At 35.2% G+C, this 25,568-nt stretch overlaps 1 protein-coding gene across 1 annotated transcript in view; it reads left to right on the top strand.

The window, feature by feature from the left end:
- The window catches only part of THSD7A (thrombospondin type 1 domain containing 7A), a gene marked incomplete at its 5' end in the record, with an annotated part of 192,260 nt that overhangs the window by 103,498 nt on the left and 63,194 nt on the right, over nt 1–25,568 (top strand). Inside the window, 2 exons of the mRNA XM_084209618.1 lie at nt 720–923; nt 22,019–22,210. Of these exons, the coding sequence (XP_084065744.1) occupies nt 720–923; nt 22,019–22,210 (396 nt within the window). The remainder of the gene's footprint in view (nt 1–719; nt 924–22,018; nt 22,211–25,568) is intronic.

The following is a 25,568-nucleotide window of genomic DNA, read 5'->3' on the forward strand; positions in this document are numbered from 1 at the left end:
CTTTTTTTCAATGAGCCATCCTGAAAGGAGAGCATGGGTTGCTTTTGATTGCTGGCATTGGCCCAGTAGATGACACAGTGCATAAATGCTCATTAATTTGTCCATTCTGAAATGATTTTAGACAGTCTTAAGGAAATTTTTGGATGCTTGCAAGGGAATATTATTATGTTTATTACTGAAAAATGTATTCACAGGTTTATTTTGAGTTTATTTTCATGCTTTTGTTTTTCTCACAAGTTGTCTTTTTATTCTTGCATTTTATTTTGGAGGGTTGGAGGGGGGATGAGTGTTTGTAAGCTGATTTCACTTGATAACCCATTTCTGTTGGAACATACCTGAGAAGAAAACAAATAACTTATTTGAGAAATGGTGACCCAGCAATGTAGTCAAGATTTATAAAATGAGATGGATCTTGCAAGAGTGATGCTCAGGAAATGATCCTGTCTCCTTCCTGGAGTATGCATGACTGTGATAAACAGGGGTTTAAGTCAAAGCCTCCTGAGCCTGAGAAGGCTCAAAACATTGAAACTTGTAAAATTTTATCTCTAGTTCTTTTTTATTGAGTTCTACCGAATGACCTAAAGTGCATTGTTCTGCTGAGCGTCCATGGTATGTTTTACAGAGAAGACAAACAGGACTGTTCACTCAGGTGTAGACAGATAAAAAGTGCTTCCCTTCACATTTTTAGACTTAAATTGTTATTTTCATGGACATTTCAGGCTTTAAACTGAGGAAACGTCGCATCACCAACGAGCCTACAGGAGGAACAGGAAACTGTCCTCACCTCTTGGAAGCCATCCCGTGTGAAGAGCCCTCCTGCTATGACTGGAGAATCACAGGGCTGGAGGAATGCATTCCTGACAATGAAAAGCCATGTGGCCCTGGCACACAGGTTCCTGTTGTCGTCTGCATCAACAGCGACGGTAAGATGGATGCTTTTCCCTACAGCCCACGCCAGCCAGAGTGATGATACTAAAATGTGGTCCAAAAAGGGTATCAGTTGTTCTCAGCTTTCTTGATCCTTTAAACCAAGCTATGTGGAACAGTTATAAATGTCCATTAATACTGGAGAGGAAGGGTAGGACCTCTAGTTGCTCTAGGACCAAGCTCCTTCACCTACACTGTGTAGGGTTTCAAAGCTTCACAAAGTGACTTAGAGAAAAGTAAATAGAAAACAGCTATTGTTTGCCAGTAGATCAGATTCATGCCTGCAGTGGCTTGACTGAATACCCTGATGTAATCCCACTAACAAAGCTGATCCTCTGAGCCTAGGAACAAATAAAATGTGAGCAAAGTAAGATGCATTGCAGTAAGTATAGCTGGAAGAAAAAGAATATAATAAAGGATCATTTGATGAGTGTTACAGAGTTGGGTTGACAGTCCAAGCTGTCTTGCTTCTTCAAAAGGTCAAAAAAAATACAACCATTATTCAATTATCCTCTGTGAGACAAAACAGATCTTGCATGACACAGTCATAAAAGCCAATTTTGAAAGCTGCTTACAGAATACTTTAATCTACTGAAGGTTCATGAATTACTGTTGTGAGACTAGTCTTTATTCATTAGCAATATTATAGTCTAGAGCAGCAGATAAATTAAAATAATTGTATTGACTGCAGTGTAGTATAGTAAGCAGCTTCTCAATTCCAACAGAGAATTAAGTAAGAGGACACATCTGATGAGTGTTAACAGCTGCAAAAAATATTTTGAAATTAGATCAGTCAGAAGTAATAAGAACTGATTATAGAGATATTTAAATCTTGAGCTTTCCTGCTGAAGACTTTAGGTTGTAATTGAGTTTTGGGGATTAAATTGAAATGCTTAGAGTTAGAATCTAAGCTTTATTTTTCTGCATACACCTAAGAGAACTAGTAACCATCTTTACAGCTCAGAAAGAGATTAGCTTAGAATTACAATATTCAATCTACCATATTCTATGTCCTTAACTCAAAAAATTTCCCTTTGCAATTTGATAATTTCTTGGCAACAATACTGAAACTGTTTGCAGGGTTTTTTGTGTACATATTCAAATGAAAAATGGCCTTTTCCTTGTAAATCAAGGTGTTTCCTAAATAATTGTGAAGACACTTTAAAATCTGTAAAACAAAAAGACTATTTTTTGCTTTAGTAGATTATGGTTAGTTTGGCTTGCCTTTATTTTGAGGAATTGCATTTTCTCACACATCTAACACAATTTCTTTCTAAACTATAATATGGTAATTTATATTGACTATAACTTATTGTATATTTGAAGCATGCAATTGATCCTTTAAACTTTGAGATGTCTTTTGTGTATATGATATTTTCTATTGAAACTTATTGGATTTGCTCTTGGCACTCCATGGGCTTTAGTTTTGGCCAAATTTGACTTGGAACACTGGTGTTTAACTTTATTACTCCCAGTATTGGTTTTTGTCTCTGTGAATTATATGGCATTATATATTGCTGCAAATATATGGCCTTATACATTGCCTATTTCAGTAACCTGCCTAGAAGGAGTGAGAAGTCATGGTTTGGCCTGTCAGTCTTTAAGATTGAAGAGTTGTGGGCTTAGCTTCAAAGAAAGGAGAAAACAAATTGTAATTATGTCATGTTTTGTAAAAATCTGATCACCTAGTCATTCAGTGACAAAAATAGGTGTTCAGTTACATCTGAGAGAGCGCAAAAGCAACTGAGAGTAATGTAAGGAATTGCCCCAGCTCTTCTTTTAAAATTCCTTCTTTGAAATTCCTTCCTTTAGTAAACAATCCTCTGTGTACTGCACCAGTAGTACCAAGTGTCTTCTGCTTGGCTCTCTCCTGAGAAGGATTAGCATGATGCCGCAGAAGCAAACAAAGACCCACCAACCTCAGCAATCTCCTCCCAAAACTGACTCTGCTCAAGCATCTTATTAATTTTCCTGCCACAGCACCAACCCACTAGAAATCCTATAGAAAACTCTTAAATTCTTTCTAAACACCCCCACCTCTTCCCACATAGTTCCCATCTAGTATTTTGGCCTCCTACCCTGGCAGTCAAGAGAATCTCTGTGGTGTCCTTCAACCAGAGTTGTAGGCATCTAGATTTTGCTCTGCAAAATACAATATAACGCTTTGCAGTCTGGCAAGTTTTTCTTCAGCCCCACAGCTTCAGGCTAGTTCCAGTGAAATAAAAGTTGGAAAATGCTACTCCTCCACTGTCAAAACATCATGGTTTAAATTATTCATCTTAAGGAATTTGGGATATTCAGAGTTCTTTGAGCACATCTCGAGGAAGACTGCACTGACTGTCAGTTAAATTTATTTTATTTTTTATTTTATTTTATTAACAGGGTACATAATTTGTATGATAATCACGTGTTGCTACATTTTTGATCTTAGTAGCACACAGGGAATTTTATTTCAGTTTTACAGGTAAAAGTGACCCTGAAAGAAAACAGTATTGAAAGCATTAACTATTGCATAAGATTGCTGTTACTCAAACTAAACTTTGCTTGACAATATTATTTTCCATCTCTTCAAGTGTTCTTCTTCTTCTTTTTATTAGCTATTAAGCCAATCTTAAATCTTAAAGTGCCTAGATAGGACAGTTTGAAATGAAGGGACTTAAATGTGTCCAAAAAAAGAGCATATTGTGCCTTTGGCCTCTGCTTTATAAAATGAAAAAGGCTGGTATTTCAGACTAAGCACTGTACCCTAGATGGATAAAGCTCAGTAGTTTTAATGTAAAATAAACCCAAAACTGATTTGTAGCTTCTCTTTCTGTGCATGGTTGTATCATTCTATATATCTTAAGGATGATTAATTGGGATGATATGTCTTGACCTGGATGTTTGGATTCTCAGTTAGAATCCAGCAGCAATGTTTGTGAAGTTGTTTCTTAAAATTGGAATTAGCTTTTCTCTTCATTTTGATGTTTAGATAAGAATCATTACAGCCTTTGGGACGAGAGCAAACAATAAGTTATCCTCCCATCTTATTGCTGGAGGCCTGTGATTGTCACTCTTTCCACAGTGGATGGCAGTAATCAGAATTTTCATTCATGCTGAAAAAAACATGACATTCCCCAGGTTGTCATTGCAGAGGCTATAATTAACTTTGATGTATTTTATTATATAAATGGAACTTCAGTCTTTTACTGTGGAAAGAACATTTTCTGAATATATATTCTTAGTAAATCTTCCAGGAAATTTTACAAAAGAGTTTTTTAGGTGAAAAAAACACCTTTTGGTTGTGGAAGCTCCCAGACACAACATAAAGTGATCAGAATTCCTTCATTGTATACATAATTTGAATAATTAAACATCAGTTGCTCATGCTCCATTCTACAGACTAACTTCTGGTAAGGATTAAATGCCTTTTAAAAAATAAATTGATATTAATATTTTTGTTGTATATGTAATATATGCAAGGCATACACACACATTCATGCACACCCACACCTATGTACATACTATCTATTATTAAGTGTATTAACAAAGTTCACACACAGAAGAGTAATTTTAGAAGAGATGAATTTGTTTTATTTCTCTGTAGTTATGACAGTCTATGAAGAATACAGTTTCAAAAATATCTCTGCATTATTTAAAGTCCATAGTGGGAAAGCTGGCTGCTTCTCCACTTTGTTAACAGACATATTTGTGCTACTCATATGTAATAAGGAAATATAATTTCTGACATAAAAATCTGCAATATTAACTACTCATGAAATGCCTTAAAATGCTTGTTCACTTATTTTTTCATTTTTCCTTTGGGCTGAAGGCTGTAGCTCAGGTACTGGCATTGGCTGGAGTGTCCATCTGATCCTCACAATCCTTGCTCATTTTCTAAGAATTTGTAGATAATAAATTGGTTTACAGCCTTTATAGCATATTGGGCTTTGTACTGCCTCATGTGTTATTCCAGACAAAACAGGTCTCACTTTTGAAGTGCAGGTTTTTGCCAGATCTTGCTGGAGTCACTAATTGTTGGTTACAGTAGCTCTACAGGGACAGACAGGAGTGGACTCATTGCCATCTTCTGCCTCCCAGCTGAGAGTCACTTGCCTTGGAAGAGGGAGCCATGGCAACATCAAGACTCTTTATGCATATGCAAATTCCTGCAACTCTAGGAAGTAGCAGAATTGCTGCTGAAGTTGTGTAGGCAGAGGGGCATGCTGATGTAGCTGAGTGCCATAAGTTCCTTTCTGGCACCTGTGTGGAGGTGGGTGACACAGGTCTGGTTTTTCTGACCTGTCACTGACACCACTGACATCAGGATTTTCTGATGCAAATGTGAGGAGTTTACCAGTTTTGCAATACTGGAGGCAAAGCAGTAGTCCTGGTATCAATTAAAAGATTTAGAAGGTAGATTAGTCTGTTTCATTTAGACGCATTACAAACCAAATAGTTTAGCTGCTTTGTCAAGAGCTGAAACACTATATTGATCAAAATGGAACAGAGGACATTTCTAGGATACCTGTCCTTTATCTGTGTTTATTCTCAGCTAGTGAGACTAACAAAAGACACTATACTTCAGTAATAAAACATCCTGTGTTTTATTTGACTTACTGTTTTTCTCAAGAGTTAGAGAAACTGAAATACCTCTTCTCTTATTTTTGTAAAATTTTACTTTAAAATAATCTTACAAAATTTTTTCATCTAGTTTAAATTTTCTTCTACAGTTTCCTGATCAATATCTCAATTTGCTTCCTTAATTTTTTGGTTGTGGCTTTATATCATCTTACCATAAGCAGATAATGAATTATGTAGAATAAATTTCAGGAAAAGCTGAAGTTTCACTGGTGCAATTTTAATTTAAATTATTTTGGCTGGTTTCAGAATTGGGTCTTTCTGTATATTTATGGTTTGAATCAAATGCTAACTGAGTAGTCTTCTGGTTGTCATTTATTTTCATGATGGGAAACAATAAGAGATTCAATGGACCTGAGCAGAGGTATTTCATAGGTGTGCCCACATGTAAAGAATCTATTTTTATGACATTTCTATTGTACAGCTTTATGCATTTGATGAAGAAACCATCAGACTGGTTGGATTTTATTATGATTATTTAGAAAAGAAAATACCACTTTATGTCACTTTATGACTTAGTTCTTTATAAAGAGTGAAGCACCAGATTCAAGTTCAAATTACATTGAATTATTCAGTTATGCCTGTAAGAAAACCCAGATCAAAATCTGGCCAATGCTCAGCAGTCAATTAGCAGAAAAATACAGTAGCTAATGATAGTTTCTTTGGGCTCATAGTGCCTTATGCTTACAGGAACTTGGTTATATTGGCATTAGTCATCATTTTCCAATATTTGCTTCCTAGCTAATATCATAACAGCATTGTTTTAAACTGTTCTTTGCTGCTGACAGCTTTTTGGATGACCATCTGAGGCATTTAAATCAAATGTAAGATGCTTACTTTGTTCCTCACTGTAAGCACATAGGCTATGAAACTTAGACCAAAGCCCTTCCTTCCTTTCCTTTAATTTTTCTGCTAACATAAGGAACTTCTGAATATGTTTCTTGGATGCTCGGTATATTTATGAATTTCTTAGTGAAATAAAAAAATTCAGTAAAATAAAGTGAATTTAAAGGACTTTAAAACTGACACTCTCAGGCCATTTTGTTTCAGACCATTGGATTTTTAAGGTGTTTATTTTAAAAAAGATTTCTTTTATTTAATATAAAGGAATATAAGGAAAAACAAGAGTACAGTATACTGTTTAAACTATCTCTGAAGTCTCAGAGTAGTTTCATAATTGATAACTCTTCTGTCAATAAAAAGTCACAATTAATTGATGACATCAATTGCTTTTTATCTCTCATCTTGATATTAGGAAAGTGACATGTCACTACAGAGTTTCATAAAAGAATGGATGAGAACTTTTAAGAGTTCCATAAAAGAATGGATGCTTTTAGCATTTATGTAACATGTAGTAATTTAACTATATGGAAAAAATTAAATACATTACTTTTTTTGTCCCTGTCTTTAATGGCTTGCCTGTAGTTTGATGTGATGATTTCAGTTAAAGGGACAAATAAGACAAAACCAATGTTACATCTGCACAGTCCAGTAAACATTAGCACTTAGTGCATCAGGCCCTTGTTTTCAATTTGTCATATGTGTTTGAAGATGGAGTTGCACTTGGTATGGACAATGTCTAATGAGACATCAATGTCTATAAATAATATAATTAAGGTAAAAACAGGTGGGCCAACCTAATTACCAAAATCTTTGGCTAGTGTAATAGATCATAATGTGGCTGTCTGGTCAGGCAAGTTTGGTGTATTTTGACCAGTTTGCTTCTAAAATGTAATGCTGCACTATTGTAAAATTTTTGGACTTCTGAGAGTAGAGGCTGCTGGAGTGGAAAGTGCTAATATTTTTAAAATGCATGAAATGTTTTATATAATCCATATTATTATTATCTTTATTTTGGTTTTGATGGCACAACCGTAGGATACTGCAAGAACTGCATGTGACTAAATTAGAAGGGAGGGATTTTGATGCATGCATTTTGATTTGTGTAATATTCAGCAATGCAGGAACCCAATTCTGATTAGACTCCATGCTTCCTTGTGGTAAGAATGCAGAGAGGGATAATTGTAGATATACTTCATAACAATTGGAATTTCTTTAGGAAGGTCAATTTAATGTGGTACAGTTTTTCCACTTATCACTTCAAATTATGCTATTTTGAGGCAAGAAAGAAAAAGGGAGCTAGGGAGTTATGGGTGGATTATGGAACAGGATTTCTAGAACTGTATTGAGCTCCTTTGGTTTTGGGTTTGTGTGTTCCCTAGAACATACCCAGAAAATATTTGAAATATATTACAAAGCTTATTAAGAAGAGATAATTTTGCATCTAATTCAGTGATATATAAAAATAATGCTATATAGCTATACATTAAATGCCAGTTTCTCAGAAGAATATATGACAGAGCACTAGTCATTAATCTTTATGATAAATGATCTAAGAGAGTATATTCTCACTAGGTTTGATGGGAGTCAGTTTCCCATCTGAGAAAACGTTGCACAAGCCTATTTATATTTCACAACAACTTGCATATTATGGTCCATTTTCTAGATAAATGTTACCAAATTTCAAAGCTGTGAAACCACTGTGTTGATAAATGGTGAGAATAAAGATCTCATCATGAGCTACTCATGTTAAGACAGAATAAATGGGAATTTTGCTCTCAGAACTTTCAGCCTAGAACAGCTCATTGTCTGACCTTTCTCATAGATCATAATTTGTGTTGAGTACTGATTAAGGAAAAAAATCACCCTTATCTGCCAAAAAATACTTGATTCCCAAGACAGCTGTTCCAGTGGCCACTTAGAGCCTTAAGATGATACATGTCATTTTGCAATTCTTGTGCGCAAGCAGCAGCTTCGCTGAATACTTCAGAAACTTCGAACTAAAACATGTGGAAACAAAATGATTACTCAAAATCAAGGTCAACAATTGATACCAGTCTCTTCAGTGTTCCCAGTGATCTCTTTCAGATGTTGGAGTGCAGGTAGTTTGTGACCACATAGCCACAAGCCCAGCAGAGGAAAATAAGAGATTTACACCTGGGGCTTGAAGAAAAAAGGCAAGACAGGAGAAAGAACTGCAATGTTCTGGCCAAACAATTGGGTTGAAGCTGGGGAAAGGTAGGACTTGACCCTGGTTTCCTCCAGCGCAATTTCCTGAGACCAAGTAAAGAACTCAAAGTTATAAAATGTCTCTACATGACAAGCATTAGGAATGAATTTGGTGAGGTATTTAATCTGCTAAGGGTCAGCCCATGGGAGGGTTTGACAAGCAGCTGGAAAGAATTTGGCGGAGCTGGGTGAAAAGACAGTGAGGTGACAGGCTAGGAATAGTGTCTGAAAAAATAAGGCTGGATAAGAAGCCAGAGAATGGGGAAGAAAGGAAAATTCATGACATCTAGGGCTGGAACGCAATGAATTTTAGTCTGCTTCTGCTTTTGTCTCATGAGCTCACCAGACAGAGCAGCAGTTTCCAGCATCAGTGCAACACCCATGGCAGAAACACTATTTATCATTTGACTTCTGTTTTAAACTAGAAAACTGGAAAGAAATATTACATCAAAAACTCATATTTTAGTTTTCAAAAGAAAGCCCTCAAACATTAGGAAATTGTTTGTCCAGTACTTATGTGAATATATCAGAAGGAAGAATTTATTTGTGCCAACATAACATTTTCTCCACAGAATCTGCCACTTATTTGTGAGACAGATATATCTCCTTTGGTGATTAAGTGGGCATTTTATAGTAATGAATGCAATATCTGTGAAACAACTAACGTTAGTTGTCCTATTCTTCAGGGTTTAATTTTGCTCTGCTTTTGTTCAGCATCAGCAAAATATAAATAATGCTGACCTGCCACATCTTCAGTGTTCTGAAAATACTGCTGTGCTAGTGGGCGTCTGATAGTCATGACAGAAAGATCTTAGGAAAAATCCCAATTCTGTTTTAATAACACTTTTAATTAGTGTGTGGTAAATAAAACATTGGATCATGACTTGAACAAAGAGAATAAAACTAAAAATACCAAATAGCTCCCCAATAAGAAGTTTCCAATCTGTACTGAAGGAGGAAGGGACCCAGTAGAGAAATAATAAGCATGTGATTATACAGTTAAAAAAACTGCATTATACAAAGGCACCTTTCATTTTGGCATTTACTCTTTGGTTTCTTGATATAGTTTTGGGGGATTAACTTGTGGATTAAGTATGTAAATCTTGCCCTAGGAATTATCAGATGTTTGTTTTGAATTTTATTTAGACATCCTTTATTGGTACTGATACTATTTTATGAATAGTAAATTGCTGCATTAGTGTTTTCCAGAGAAAAGATATTAATCAGAAAATACATGAAATTTCTTGTTCTGGATGCCTCAACATTGAGGTTTTTTATTTAAAGAGGGGAAAAAGAAGGATTACATAAGCCAAAAGCATCTTCTGTATTGTGGGAGGCTTCTAGAAAATCAGTACCGAACTTTCAGGGTACAAATTATTTCTGTGAGTAAGTGTCAATCTAATGAAATCTCTCAGTCTTCTGTGACTTTAGGACATTATCTTGCATAACTTATTAACAAAGTAAAGAGTTGTAATGTCCCTAAACTTGCAGAGGTATTCCTGGCTTTTTTTTTTTTTTGTTCATTTGTGACAATGCTATTATATTTCCCTCCACAGAGTAGGTTTATAAGATGTAGTGGAATTCACCTCTGGTTGTTTCCCTGGAAGCTCCTTCTCTGAATCCATACACGTAGAGGCTAGGAGAAAGAAAAAAGTCAAAAGGATGGGTTAGTTTAGTCATCTTCTTGGGAGAAAGACTATGAAAATGTTTCCAAAAGAGGAGATTAATTCACAGTCTGAGCTCCCTAAAGGCATGCTGTGCCTTCCACTCATAATGATGAGATATTCATTGCAAGATGGATAAAAAGGTGTTCTCCAAAGACTGCATTTTATCTGCCAGTAGTAGGACACAGACAAAAGCATCCATGAAATTAATTTAAAAACCATTTCTCAGAAATGTGTAAACATGACAGTGGCAGTGATCTCTCTTACACCTCTTGGGTCCTATGTTTTAAGTGTGATTGAATTGAGCTGTCAGATTATATAGAGGGTGACAACTCTTTACTAGCTGCAGCTGGATGAATAATGCAAAGAAAATGTTTGCAATCATCTTTTGCCATATAAAATAATTTTTCTTATTCTCTTAAACCCCCTTTTCTGCTGCATGTGTCTTTGTGTGGCAATAGGTATGACAATGTATATGAATGCACAATTGTAAACTTGCTGCAGATTCACAGTATACTAGTGAAATACTAGATAATTGACCAACTGAAAAATTCACTTAATATTCTGTCAGGTGCAGGCCATTAATCATTCTCTTCATCTGTGAGTAAGATTTTGCATTACAGAGAAGAATAACGTTACTCTGTTGGTGGCCAAATTCTAGGGAAATACTGCACTGCTGAAGTGTTTATGAACCCATTTATGATGCAACTTTTTGTAGCTTTTTTAACTTAAATGTATAAATTTATTAACCAAAGAAAATATTTATGCTGAAAATGAGAAGCTTGAAGTTAGTGAAAGTTTTGTTTCTTGAAAAACCAGGCCATTTAAGGTAGCTGCTGAAATTATGCAGATTAGTACCTCAGTGCAGGGAATCATTGAAATGATTGTGGTGAGCACTGTCATTCTACTGACTTTAGTGGAACTGTCACATTTTTTTCATGCTACTGCTTTTCTTGCCTATTATTTCCTTTTTATGCTTCTATTCCTAACTCATATCCCTAAATGTTAGTCTAGGTCAGATCAGCACATCAGAAATATCTTCTCTAATCAAACTGGTTTGAAGTCATTGACATTCCATTGCCCTTCCCAAACTTGTTCTCCAGGTTATTTTGACATTATTGGATGGGAGGGGGAAATGCATAAAATAGCACTTACAATAAAATACCTGTGAAAAGGCTTTTACCTGTGAAATACCTTTTAAAATTCTACAATATTCTATGTGTCTATATATGAGGAAGTTAAAAATTTTCTGAGAATACTCAGCAGTGAAAAAGTAGTACAATAATTTTCAGTGCTTAATAAAGCATGGGATTTTTAAATAATCAAAAAGACACGTTGCAATAAATGCGTGTTGCATTTTCAAATCCATGTATTTTAAATCCTACTGTTACCAATATTCAAATAACACCATCAGTATTTCTAAAACCTGTGAAAAGACTTTTCTTGACTTTTAAACACAGTAAAGCTTCTTTAATATTTTAAATACATATGGAGAAAATATTTTTAATCTTTTTTTCTGGAAGTCATACTTGAATATAAATTTTTCACTATACGAATTGTGGCTTGATTGGGAAAAGTTTATGAGAATAAACTGATCTTGGAACTAACTAGCTAGTCTTGGAAGTAGCTGCATCTTTTTAAGGTGACTTGGTGCTTTTGACAAGTTTTTTTAGAAATACAATGCAAATTTTCAAGTGATCTCATCCTCAAGGTTCTCACCGTCCTCTTTTTTCCTTTTAGCTCTGTCAGCACTTTTCCCCTCCTTTCCCCATCCTGCTAAAATGGCCTATTGGTTTGACATATTGATCCCACTTGGTCCCATGACTAATATTGATTTTATTCTCAATGGGACCGTAGCCTGTCATCAAACTTATTTTTTCTTTCATATCAAGATGACATTTGATTGGCTTATTTGACACTAGAAGGCAACTCTGCTTGGTTATGATCAATACACTTGTATTCTCTGTTCCTTATCATTCTCAGTAAGACTACATTAGCAAATGAACCATGAAAATGTTTCAACTACCTGTCAAGCAGTAGGAAAATTTTACTCCTGTTGTTAGGCAGTGTTTGGGTACTCTGCTGGAGTCTTTATTAGAATTATTGAACTTCTATCCCTGTGGTACAAGTATACTATAGCATCAAGTTAAAGACTAGGAGATTTTCAGCTAAACTCATATCATGTTTCAGTTTTTGTTTACTTTGCTTATATGAATGAAGGCGCTTTCCAAAGTTGATCCAAATTAACTGCAAAAATAATTACTTAAACTATATTTAATGTGTCTGTGAATCCTCTTATTTGAAGTTAAAATGTTCTTAATTCTATTTGCAAGCATTTTCTTTTTCATTCTGAATAAGGATAGCCATACAAAATGTTAATACAGTTTAACTAATCTCCTTCAAAATCCCAGTTTAATTAATCTGGATTACTTCTTCAGTATCCCTGTTTAGGTCAGGCTTTTTCACAGATGCTGACTTTGGCTCATATACAGCCCATTTCATGCTGTTGAATATTCAGTGCTATCAGAAGTAGTGAAGAACCAAAGAAGTATCCTCTGTAAGAAGAGTTTTCCACTAGTCTTTGATGCCTATGATACAAAATATGCACTGAGTAGCTTGCAGGGTTGTGTCAGAGATAAAAAGGCTGTGTCATTTTTTAAACCATAGTTAGTGCTACAGGACACCCTCAATGTGCCTTTGGGTAGTGAGGGAACTTCCCTCATCGGTGTATCTATTTTTATTTTTTTATTTTTATTTTTTTAAATTGAGATCCTCACTGGTAGCCAAGTGATGCTGCATGTTTTATGCTTGGGCGAGCTGATACTGTGGCTCCTGTGACCCCCACAGCTTAGACATTCAGGGAAATTGGAAAAATTTTTTTCAATAACTTCTGAGCAAACTCAGGTTTTCAATCTGAATAAATCCAGCAAAATATGGTGAAAATTTAGAAAGGGCATAAAGGAATAAGAGGTAAAGTTTCAAAGTGGTTACCACAAATCTTAATATGGCAAAAAGAGAACAGTTATTTTTCACTTTTCTCAATCTCATTGAGTAAAGAAGTCAAGCCCAAATAAGTTTTCCCTTTCATGGAAAAAAAGTGCATAGTGTTCTGTTGATTTTCATTTTGGTTTGTTGGGGTTTTCTTCCTCAGTTTTCTGTATATTTCTATTTTAGCATAGTTATGGGATATTATTTTTTCATACTGCTGTTTGATCTGGCCAAACATCACTGCATTATAAAAATATATTATTTGGGTAAAGAAATACTATTTCTTTCCCTGGTTTTATTTGTGTCTGGCAAATTTAGACTCTGTCTACATGGCTGTAATCCTGATAGATGACTCTAATATAAATGAAGGTACATATGTACTGTTATTACCAGACATGAAAATGGGATTACTGGAAGCATTAATATTGTATCTGAAGGTGTTAGTTCATTATGTTTAACCATTATTTTTAAAGTACTGCCAAAGAATATGCAAAGATGTTTTCCATCTAAAGCAATTATAGCAGGAAATATCCATCTAAAAATATGTTCTTAATTTTTTGTGTCAGAGTTTTCCCTTTATTACTACCATTATTTCAAAGTATGGAGTGCTATTTTGTTTCTGGTTTTTCCTGTAACTGCTTTGTTATATGGTGCATGGTGGATTAATGTATTATTTACCTGATCTATTAAGGAATACTGATCTGGATTTTTTATCAGTGACTCACTTTTCTTGAAATTTGCATGATTGAAAATTTGGATGAATTTAAGGACAGAGAAGAAATCTTGTAGCCAGCACTGTCTTTTTTCTGGAGCAGAATGGCTTTCACATTGTTCAGCTTTCCTATAAACCACTTGCAGTGCTACCTGCTTCAGCCTTTTTTTGTACACAGTTGGTAACATGCTCTGTTGTGGGAAAGGTTAGCAAACACATGCTACTCTGTAAGCTGTAACTGAGCTCATTTACTGTTTGGTTACAGAGAAGGAGCTGAAGTGCTCAGGTACTATTTTTGAAATTATATTTCTGCATGAATATGGGAGTTCTTGAAGCCAGTGCCATCCCACTCATCAGAATTATTTTTCCCATAAGGTGAATAAAGAAATTTGCATATAGCCATTAGCAAGAAGTTATTGCTTGTAAAATGTGGTGTTTCATCTCATTAAGGAATAGAAAACAATAAAAAGATCATTATTTTTTCCTTGAGTGTGTTAACATGCAGTTATCTTTGTAAAAACACCAGACATGGTGGGTTTCTAAGCTCCAGCTATTTTGCTTTTGTATACTATTACTTTCTGTCATTAATAGCCATTTTTCATTGCAAATGTTTGCTTTAAAAAAGTCAAAATCATATTTTAAAATTTAGTGTTTTATTTTAAAAGGTATATATATCTTCCAGTATTTGCATAGGCAAAGGACAGCAGTGGCCTTTTCTATAAGTCTCTGGTTTGGCTGTGCAGGAAGGGTAAAAATGTAAATAAGATAATGGTACCTGTGCTTGTGCTCTCAAATTTCTTGTTAAAAGAAAAAAAAAAGAAATAGAAGCATACATGTTTATGAGATTCACAGTGGGTTTTTTGAGTAAGTGGCAGAAGTATCATGTTTACCATTTTTCTTTCAGTAAGGAATAGAGTGCATGATACTACTCTGAAAGAAAACCACAGTAAATTTGCACACATGAACCATCAAATCAAACAGTTTACAATCCTGCAATGTTTACATATCATTAAACTATTAGATCAACTTTCTGTCATTTTTGCATAATGAACAGATGTGAGTAACCAGTGTATTTGTCTTCATTGAAATCAGTGCCGCTTCTACTTAGGCTTCTTAGAAGAAAATTACTTCAAGAATATTAACCATCAACTAATTAAGATGTACTTAATTAAATGCAAATGCTACTTAGCAAAAGAGATTGAGAGAAAGGCATGTGATTAGGGAATTAGCAACTGATTTAACACTTGGAGCTACCAGCTAGGCACCTAAGCATTAGACAGGAATGTAAAAGCTTCACTTGATGATAATAACACAAGGGCAAGATATACAATCTTTTTGCATTTAGTTTGTTGAAAAACTTAGGAGTCAATGAAGTAGGATATATTGAGGTCATAATCTGTAGTTTCTGTTACTTTTTGTTTGATAATTAGAGAGGTTAAAAATTGTTCCAAATGTTGAAAATTTATTGATTTTTTTGACAGCTGTTTTAAAAACTGTAATGGAAAATAATTAATAAGGTAACAGACTTGCTGCTGTTTTGAAAGACACTGCCATTTTACTAACATTAAAAGGGGTTTTTTGAGCAAGTGTGAATAAATACCACTAACATGATATGAAGGATAGTGGAATTAGTAAAACATTTAAAGTTTCCTATTGTCTATCAAAATATGTGCTATTTGCTAGTATTGAACTGACTGAAGGGCAAGAATTGTTCTGTCAGGCAGATACTGCTGCGCATGCTGGTTTTTTTTCTTCCAAGTACTCTTATGATTGTTGAGATAAACAAGATGGTAAATGATGAATTTAACGTAAATATTATTTTTTCTCCTTTCTATTTGATTAGGTTTTCAGAAATAACTTTTAAATTCTCCCTACTGAAAAATCTGGGTCAGCTTTTTGAAGTTGTGTATACATTTTAATTAGGGACACGTGCTCTAAAAGAGTGTTCCTCAGAAAACTCCTCCTGTACAAAGAAAAACAACAAAACAGAATTGCCAGGAAAAAAAAAAAGAAAAAAAAAACAGTCCTGGGTCCTTTTCTGATTGTTTTGAAAAGAAAGCATCACACTACTTCTGGAGCTTCTAGGTTTGGAAGGAAAACATAATTTGCTGTCACCATTCATGCTAGGCAGGCATGATTTTTTCCTCTTGTGGTGAATTTTGATAATCAGTTAGTGATTTGAAAGAAATGCAGAAGTATTAGGAATTTAAAAAATAATTTCAGTTTATCCTGGTGATTGATTAATGTCTGCTCATTTGCAGATATAAGGTGTCCTGGCATGTGACGATGTATGAGGTTTTGATAAGTTTGACAGCTTTTCTGTAGCATGAAGAATTTCCATTTTGCATTAGAGTAATCATCCAATGTGTTGACCAGGTTATTACTAAAGAAAATCTAGTATAGAATTTAACATTTGGATAAATTTGTACCTGTAATTAGTCCTAGTTAATGATTTTCTCAAAAATTTTAAAAATTGTCTTTAGAATCATTACAGTGAAACTCATTAACACTGCTTCTCTACTCTTACAGTGTAGTCATAACATTCCTGTAACTTGGAGGCAGGTGCATTATGGACTGATGACTTTTTAGTGGTGAAGGATATGGTTTACTAACTGTGACTGTGGTTAAAGTTAGTTCCAAGTGGAAACACAACTCAGCACATAGCACAGCTCTGGTTTTAGTAAGTTTGAATATAGATAGGCATATTTTGTTCTTGGTGGACAGAGTCCATACAGGATTTTTGGTTCCTCAGCCAGTCTGACACATTTTGAGACTGATAAGGGGGTCAGTGCGAGGACAGGTATAGGTCCTCATGTGAAAGGAATGCATATGGGAACCTAGACAGGAGTTCAAGATAAAGAACATTCTCAGCCTTTACAACTCATACTAGAGGCAGTTCAATATTTTCCTGTTGATTATTTTTCTACACAAGAAAGGAAGGAAACAGTCAGTGGCAAACAACACAGTTCACAGATTTTGCTATTGTGAAGGTAATACTGCATTTTTCTCCTGCAGCCTACAGGCTTAGAGGCATTACTGAAGGCATTTAAATAATGACAAGGCCTCCTTCTCCCACAATCACATTAAAAGTTGAGCTCTGGATTGCTCTTCCAAATATTTCAGCTGCCCAGCAGTTTTCCAATGGATGACACATCACATACAAGATGCTGATAAAAGAGACTTTTTTTCTTTCAAGTTGAAGATATAATATTAAATTTGAACATATTGAAACAACCAATAAGTACTATGAAGTCTGCAGTTCGGTTTTATCATTTGGACTCAGTTGCTGTCATTACTTCTTTTATGAACTTTGAAATACAACTGTAAAATTTGTTTTACCAACATGTGTTATTCCTGTCCTTCACTGATTACACAGACATGTTAAAAATAATGTCAGCTATTAAAGTTCAAAACACTCTCTTGATTTAATTCCACTTATTTTTATTTTATTGTCAAAATTTACTTAGTTTATATCAGGTTATAGGTCACTCTTTCAGAAACAAGGACTGCTTTCCTTGTTTAGAACTGAGACCAGGCTCATTGACTTATTACATAGGGCTCCAGCAGCAGCTTTATTTTATGCTGATTTTTTTAAAGTTGTTCTCTATGCCTCATTGGTTCTTGCAGTGATTTTACTGTTCATTTTAAGGCTTAAAAAACATTTTGCTCTCTGTTAAGTGCTTGCCTTCCCATTTACTACAGGTCAGAATTTGACAGCAATTTTTTTGTGCACTGAAGCATGCACTATGTTAAAAGATGCACAATAAGCAAGAGGGTTTCTTTACCATGTCTCTCTAGTGATTCCAGCTCTAGGAATGCTTCCCATTGGAACTTAAAGCATTTTACAAGAAACTTAAATATCAGATACATTTGACAGATGAGTAGACAAAAACACAAAGTGCTGACATGATTCAACTGCATTAACCACACAACGTGGTCTAGCTCAGCCTTTAGCATCCAGACTAAATTTTCACAGACACACTACCTGCTTTGTGAATGTAATAAAACAAGAATAGTGATATGAATGCTGATATTTATTAATCAGTTTCTCCTGAATGCTATTCACAAGCTACCTCTCTGATCTGTAAAAATTTGCCTATTCTGTAGTTTGGGATTTTTTTTTTTGGTTGGCTTGGTGTTTTTTGGTTGGTTTTGTTTGCTTGTTTTAAAACAACTAAATAGTTTTGTAGTTCAATAGTGGCTCTCATGTGGGCATATATATCAGGAAGTCTTTGAGCCAAGAAGTTGGCCAAAAGGAGGTTTATGTAGTGACTTGTTTTGCTGATTGTTCAGATGGATCCAGCATAATTATTTGATAAAGAGATGTGTATTCAAAAGACTATCCTGTCAGCACTCCTCACTGATGTAAGTCTGTAAAAAAAAGTCCCAGGAAACATTTAAACAATTTTTGACATTTTAAATTTTTGAAAAAAAACCCAAAAAATCTCTTCTGCCTTCTGCAATTTTCATGTGCTGTCATTACAAGTGCTATTTGGAGGTTTTAATCCGAAATGTGTGTCTCTTGCCTAAGAGAGAAATATAATTCAACAACATTGGCACTGTTTGCAAATATGGAATATTGCTAGTTTCATTTTAATGAACAAGTAAACTGATAAGTGGTGAAGATTTCTCTTGACAGAAATGTCAAATTCTGTTTTCATGTCTCTGCTTTTTACTTTTTTTGTCATTCTTTTGTTTAGAGTATAAGTAACCCAGGGCAGATGCCTTTCAGTAATTTTTTTTTTTTGAGTTCTGTCTTCAATACTTATGCAACATAAATTTATACCCATAATCTTCAAATAAAATCATAGAATCATTGAATGGCTGAATACGAAGGGACCTTAAAGGTCATCTAGTTCCAACCTCTCTGCACGGGACACCTTCCACTAAAACAGGTTGTTTTCCACTAAAACAGGTTGTTCACAGCTCCCTCTAACCTGGTCTTGAACACTTCCAGGGATGGAGCATCCATCATGTCTACAGAGAACTTACCCAGTGCCTCTCCTCCTTTGCAGTAAAGAATGTTTTCTTTAAGTTTAAAGCCTTTCCCCCTTGTCATATCATTACATGCTTTTTCATCTTTCTTGTCAGCCTTTTTCAGGTACTAGAAGGCTGCTATAATGTCTCATTGGATTCTCTTCTCCATGCTGAACAACTTCAATTTTCTCAGCCATTCCTCATGGGAGACATATCTGCTCACCTTCATGGCCCTTCTCTGGACTTGCTTCAACACTCAATGGCAAACATTTTCAAATTGGACTTTTTCTAAGAAGTCTTTACACTGGCACTGTTCCCAGCTTATGGTTGAGTGGTTCCTGGTGGTTGACTACACTACGTCCTATAAAGAGGAAGGCAAAAAAGGTCAAGTTGTTCATAAAACCATTAGTGAAATGTCAGAAACAATTTAGTATAAATAAAATATTTCCCTGAAGATAAGAAGTACCCATTATAAGACATTTCTTCCAACTACTTTTCTATGCTATTGAATTCATCAGATAAGAATTGGACACATGACAAAAACGAAATGCCAATATGTGAGATAGATATCTCTAGAATGTTTTCTCTGTAAAAGCAAAGAAAAAATAGGGCCTTTGATTTTTTGAGAGAGTGAAGGCTTGGTTTCATTTGAGATATAAACTCGGACTGAAACTGAGCTAAAAATATTCTTCATTGTGACACCAAATTAAGCTTGAGTTTAAATTAAAAGAAAAAAAAGCCAATAAGTGATAAATTCAGTATAGTGTTGTTTGTTTATACTGTGACACACTATTGTAAGAGTAGCATTTCTTTCAAAGTGTGCATGTGTCCTAGCAGTTTACCTTATTGAGTCTTATCTAGCAATGGAACAATTTGAGAGTAGGTTTCACCTCTTTTCTAGCTTTTTTTCCTGTCTGAAAAAGGAGCTTGGTCCTCTCCTCTATCTCTTGTCCTTGAGGCCAAACAAATGCCCTTCTGATGAAGCAGAAAAGAATCCCTCCTGCACTGGCATCAGGGTGTGATGACCTGCAATATAACAGAGAGAACAGTTAATGCAAAGACAGTCCAGTGAGGGAAGCAGAACCTGGCATGGGAGAACCATGAAGCCTTTGGCAGGGTTCAAATTTGTATTTTAATATGGGAAAATATAGCTGTTGAGACTGGCTTGATCTCAAAGGTCTTTATAATTCAGATGAGTATGACTACTTTAGGCTATTTTAAAAACATGAGCTGCAGAATTTTCCCTGGTTTTCAGAACCAAGGAAGATTGATGTTTGTGCTTCTGTGGTGCCTAAATATTCTATGTGACTAAAATATTTGGCACTGTTCAAAAGGATCTAAGATCGAATGGATGGCCTTCATCTTTAAATCTTTCACAAAGAATTTGGTTAACACCTCTAGGTCTCATGATCTGACTTAGTACTAAAAAATATTCTAGTTTCAGGAACTCTGTTTAAGAGATTCTTATTTAAAAGACTGTAGACTTTGAATGACAAAAAACGTAGTTTATGTAGTTTCCGTTTTGATTAGAATTTGAACCAATTCATTATTATACATCTATTGAGCAATAAAGTCTAATTTGAGACTCGGTAAAGCAGAGTTTTTACATCTCTAGCTTCATTTATCATGTGCTCAGCTCTTACTGAATTAGCTTTCAGAATCCATTGTGGTAGTTACTAACAGTAACTGATGCCTTTATGATTCAATTACAGGGTATTTGATCAATATTTCTATCAAATATTTTGTGGTATTGAAGACTTACATTCATTTGCAAATATTGATAAGTCATTATTTTGTTGACATTGGCTATTGAAACAAAGGGGTTGACATGATGTGTCTTAGAAAGTGCATAATGTAGACAACTCATGTTTTGTCCTGTCAGGATCATGTAAAATTCAAGAGTGTTTCAATAGATGAATCATAACAGAAGGTTTTATACCTGAGTACAGCAAAGATCATAGAGCACAAAAGGCATTGAGATGCTTTGAACTGTTATCCTTTTTAGAAAATTAAAAACAAAAAAAGTTTTACATTTACAAATGAGCTGGCTCTTTCATGCCTTAATTGTATGTGGTTGTCAAGGCCTCAGAAGTCCAGTGTACTCTTAGATGCAACGTTTTCTGTTCCTCATAACAGGCATTGTGTTGTGCTAACAAGGCTAGATTTCTAAAAGCTGGACCCGAGTCTTTCTCTCCTTCATTTTTTCCATCATTTGCTCCAACATGAAGATTTATCATGATACTTACTGATACCAGAATATGTGGTCATTCATTCTTTCCCCCTTAATAAATATTAACTTATTTGATCAAGAAATCAAGTCTCCTCACAGAACTATCCATATTGTGATTAAGGTGCTATTTGGACAGATCTCAGACACAGTGGTCCCATGATTATCTGATTGAAAACAAAAGCAGCCCTGCTACTTAAATACTAGCTAATATTTCATTAAGCAATTCACACCAGCCTGGATCTTATTATTGTAGTGAAATGTGTACCTACAGAATACAAATGCATAGATCGTGTTATACCTCCATGAGACAAAGAGTGATGCGTTGCTGATTTGCTAACAAATGAAGATCTTTCTAACCAAACAACACTCTGACTGTAATTTACTGCATATTTTGACAGACAGCTGCAATTCAAAGGATGAATTGTGGATTATAAACTGGCTAAGTTAGGATGTTTTTCCCCTTATCACAAAAATCTAGATGAAAACTGGATCATTTCTATACATGCGTCTCTATGTACACAGTTTTCCATAGGGTTTTTATATGCTCTGTTACATTTGGATTTTATGTAGGATCATGTATTGCAACACAAAAGCCTAAAGACCACCCAGGCTGGCGTTCACTTCATGAGAATATCGAACTAGCTTAGGTTTAAGTATGCTCTTCTAGAATCGAGGCAGAGGAGACAAGTAATAAAAAAATCTATTTACCTTGTTTATACAGAAGAACAGAATCTAATTTATTTGTGCGCCCATCTGGACTAGATTGCTCATTTTAAGTTAATTTAGCAAATGATAGACTGCTATGGCCTTTTTTTTTTTTTTCCCTCCCAGGAGAAGAGGTTGACAGGCAGCTGTGCAGAGATGCCATCTACCCCATCCCGGTGGTGTGCGAGGCGCCGTGCCCCAAGGACTGCGTGCTCAGCATGTGGTCTGCCTGGTCCTCCTGCTCCCACACCTGCTCCGGGAAAACCACGGAAGGGAAGCAGCTGCGCGCCCGCTCCGTGCTGGCCTACGCAGGTGAAGGTAAGGGCTCCCCCTCTCCTCTTGGATTGTCAGTCCTCAGCCGCCTCTGTAATGTCAAAGTCATTTCTTGATCGGCAGAAACGAATTATTAGGTCACATTGGGGGTTTTTAAATATAGCAAAATTGCTTAAATGGTTATCCTACATTTACTTCTGGCACCTAAAGTTGTTTTAAAGAGGGTTTATTTTGCTTATTTCAGGTAATGTTACTATATGTTTTTAGTGTGCCTAATGTTACTGTTTCTGTTTCAGATATACGATTTTCTTGTTTTCATTACAATTAAACAACACAAACTTTTCATCCGATACAGATTAAAAATGCTAATTTATGTCCAATTTGGAAAGGTACAAGTATCCTGAATGCTGGAAAGACAAGACTTTTAATGATTCAAATGTTGTCCAATTTGGAAAGATACAAGTATCCTGAATGGTGAAAAGATGAGAATTTTAATGATTCAAATGTTAGCAAAAGTGTTTTGTAGTTTCTTTTCTTCAACTGGTGATTTATGTTACCCCACTAACATTGTTATTCATAGAAAACTTTGGGTTTTGCCCTGCAAGTCTTCACTCTTGAATGGTTTCCATTTATTCAAGTGATCCTTGTGCAGTGTCTGCAGCATATGCAAAGAGAAGACATAGCTGGAATATAAAGGAGAAGACAAAACAGGTTTTAGATACAGGTTCATGGCTATTCTTTGATGATTTCCCATGGTTCCTACAGCTCTTTTTGTTTTGGTTTAAAGTATTTGGAGGGGTGGTTTTAAGTATTTGGGTTTAGAAGAAATGTATTCTGTCTATAACCTGATTCAAAAAGGGCCATGTCAAGTGTGCAAGGGTCCAGCTGATAAAATGCCTCATGCAGGAGCCAGGAGACACAGCCACCAAAGAGTTCTTGGAAGATGTTTACTCACATGTATTACTGACATAAAAGTTAAATGCCTCATTGTAAAAGGATTGCATGTGTGCGTTAGTTTTCTTTTAAACCATTAAGGATTTTATTACTTTATCTTAAGATCAAATTTAGCTGAAAAGTGAAAGCTGCAAGGTATGGAAGCAGTGAAATGGAGTAACTGTACACTTTGCTGTTTGCAGACACAACTAACATTGCTGAAAGTGTGCTGTGTATTTGGCAAAATTTGGGTGATTGTAAAAAAAACATAGCAGAACACTTTCAGCCTTTTCTCTGAAAGGAATCTTTGCTACAAATGTAAGTGGCAACCAGAACTGTACTCAATTTTAGTAGGTGATGCAAATAATAAATTACTTAGATGGATCTAATGGAACAAAGTAGAAACACTTTTAAAATTATTAAAATATTTGGTTTGTGGTGTCCCTTTTTTTATGTAGTGTATTGAACAGACTCATTTTGTGGGAAACACAGAGCCATATTATTCAAAGAAACATATATTCATGTGCTTCTTCTTCTTCTACATGCTTGTCCATGCAGGACAAGACAATAGATTTACTATATATTTTTGTAATTTTACTGGTGACAGAAATTTAAATCCTGACAAGCATGCCATAGAAGTCAAAACATAAATTACTGGAAAAATTATTCCACTTTCTTACACTTAATCTTAATAAGTACTTTCTGTTCTGACTTTGATACTTAATACAACCTAGGTTAATTTACAAGGCTGCAGATGCAGCAAAGCTGTTCAGCATCACCTGGCTTTTGGGTATGTGAATTTTGTTTATATTTGTTGTGCAGTGATCAGAATCCCCACCGAGTGATCACCAAAGACTGACAGATCTCAAACCACAGAGGCTGTAGTGAAGAAATCCTTAAAAAAAGGCTGAGAAAGCTAACTCATTACCTGGGTGTTGTAGTGGTTCAGCTTTGCTCAAACCCTGCCTTCTTTCCCACTGTTTCAGATGAAGTTATTCTGTGCTCTTTTTAAGGGTGCAAGCTAGGTCTGCCCATGCTTACCCAGGAGGGCACTCACATCTCAGTCAGGTCTCTTCAATGCAGTGCTCCTTTGCGCTCCATACAAACTCCAGACAATGAAAGTGTATAAATAAATGAAAGAACCTTCCAAGGCTTAGGGTATTTTTACAACTTTAGCTGGAATGTACTTTTGACCTTTTCTTGTATTATATTAAAAAATGTATCAGTTTAACTTTTTTTTATGCTTCAGTGGAATTAGAGTTATTTTCATCTTTCTCCTCACACTACTGTTATGCCTCTTAGTCATTTTTTACGTGACAAATAACTGAATGACTTTCCACCTCCAGAATCCCAGGGCCAAGATCAGCTGTGTTCCCAAAACATAAAATGTTGTGTGCTGGGAGGTCATTTCTTGTTCTAGGAGCACAGAATATATTTGTGTGTTTGAACATCTGTATTCCACTGATATAAAAGGAAGCTACACATAAACACTTTTTGGAAAAGATGCAGTTCTCAGTTCTATTCAGAACTTAGATGAAATGCACAGACCTGTAGATGGAAGCTCCATAAGCATCATGTAAATTTAAAAATTCCAAGTCTCATAAATTTAAGGCTGATAACTCCATCTACATGTTAAAGCTGAGTTTTGAAAACAGCTATCAGTTCTGTTCAGGTGAACAGTCACACAAGTTTTCTTTTGGATTTCTGAACCTTTTCTTGAGCTGTTGGTATGAGAGACAGACCAGGCTAGGTAAGCTATTCCATAGTAATTTCTGTATCCTGTTGCCTTGAGTTTTTACTCAAAACACAATAGGACAAATGTACATAAATATGTACTTTTCCTATTATATATATCAGGACTGGATATTAATTAAAGAAAAAATATGCAAGACTGTTGCATATAAGGCTAATTTTGTATTCTAATAAGGCTGAATAAGGCTAAATTTGTATTCTAAAATGACATAAGGAGTCCAGGTGTGAGTCCTTGATCACACACATCCTCCTGCTAGTCATTCAGTGCACAAGCCTAGAAAGATCAAAGCATTGCAGGCATTGCATAGACAATGAATACTGCAATCTATCAAAGTATCTGGTACATTTAGTTCTCATTCATTTGGGTACTTAAACATGAACACCCCTTGAAATTTTTGAGACTCTATAGATACATGTGAAATAGGTTTTTTATCTGGCTCTTAGATGGCTTTTTATCAAGTATTGTCTGTGATTGTTCAGTTTCTCTCCTCTTTGAAATGAAAAATATTATATTCTACCATTTTTCTTGCTAACATTGGCATATAACTGTCTGTAATAGAGCTATGTCATTTCACACCTAAGAAAATTTTTATCCTCTTATTACCAATCTATCTCTGCTGCTGGACTGGTTTGAAGAAACCATAATGTTAACATGACTGGCCACCAGGAAACAAGCACAATTTTTTTATTTGATTTAGAATTGGAATAATTCAGTAGT

The sequence above is a fragment of the Fringilla coelebs genome, assembly GCF_963513975.1.
Source record: "Fringilla coelebs genome assembly, chromosome: 1".
NCBI lineage: Eukaryota > Metazoa > Chordata > Aves > Passeriformes > Fringillidae > Fringilla > Fringilla coelebs.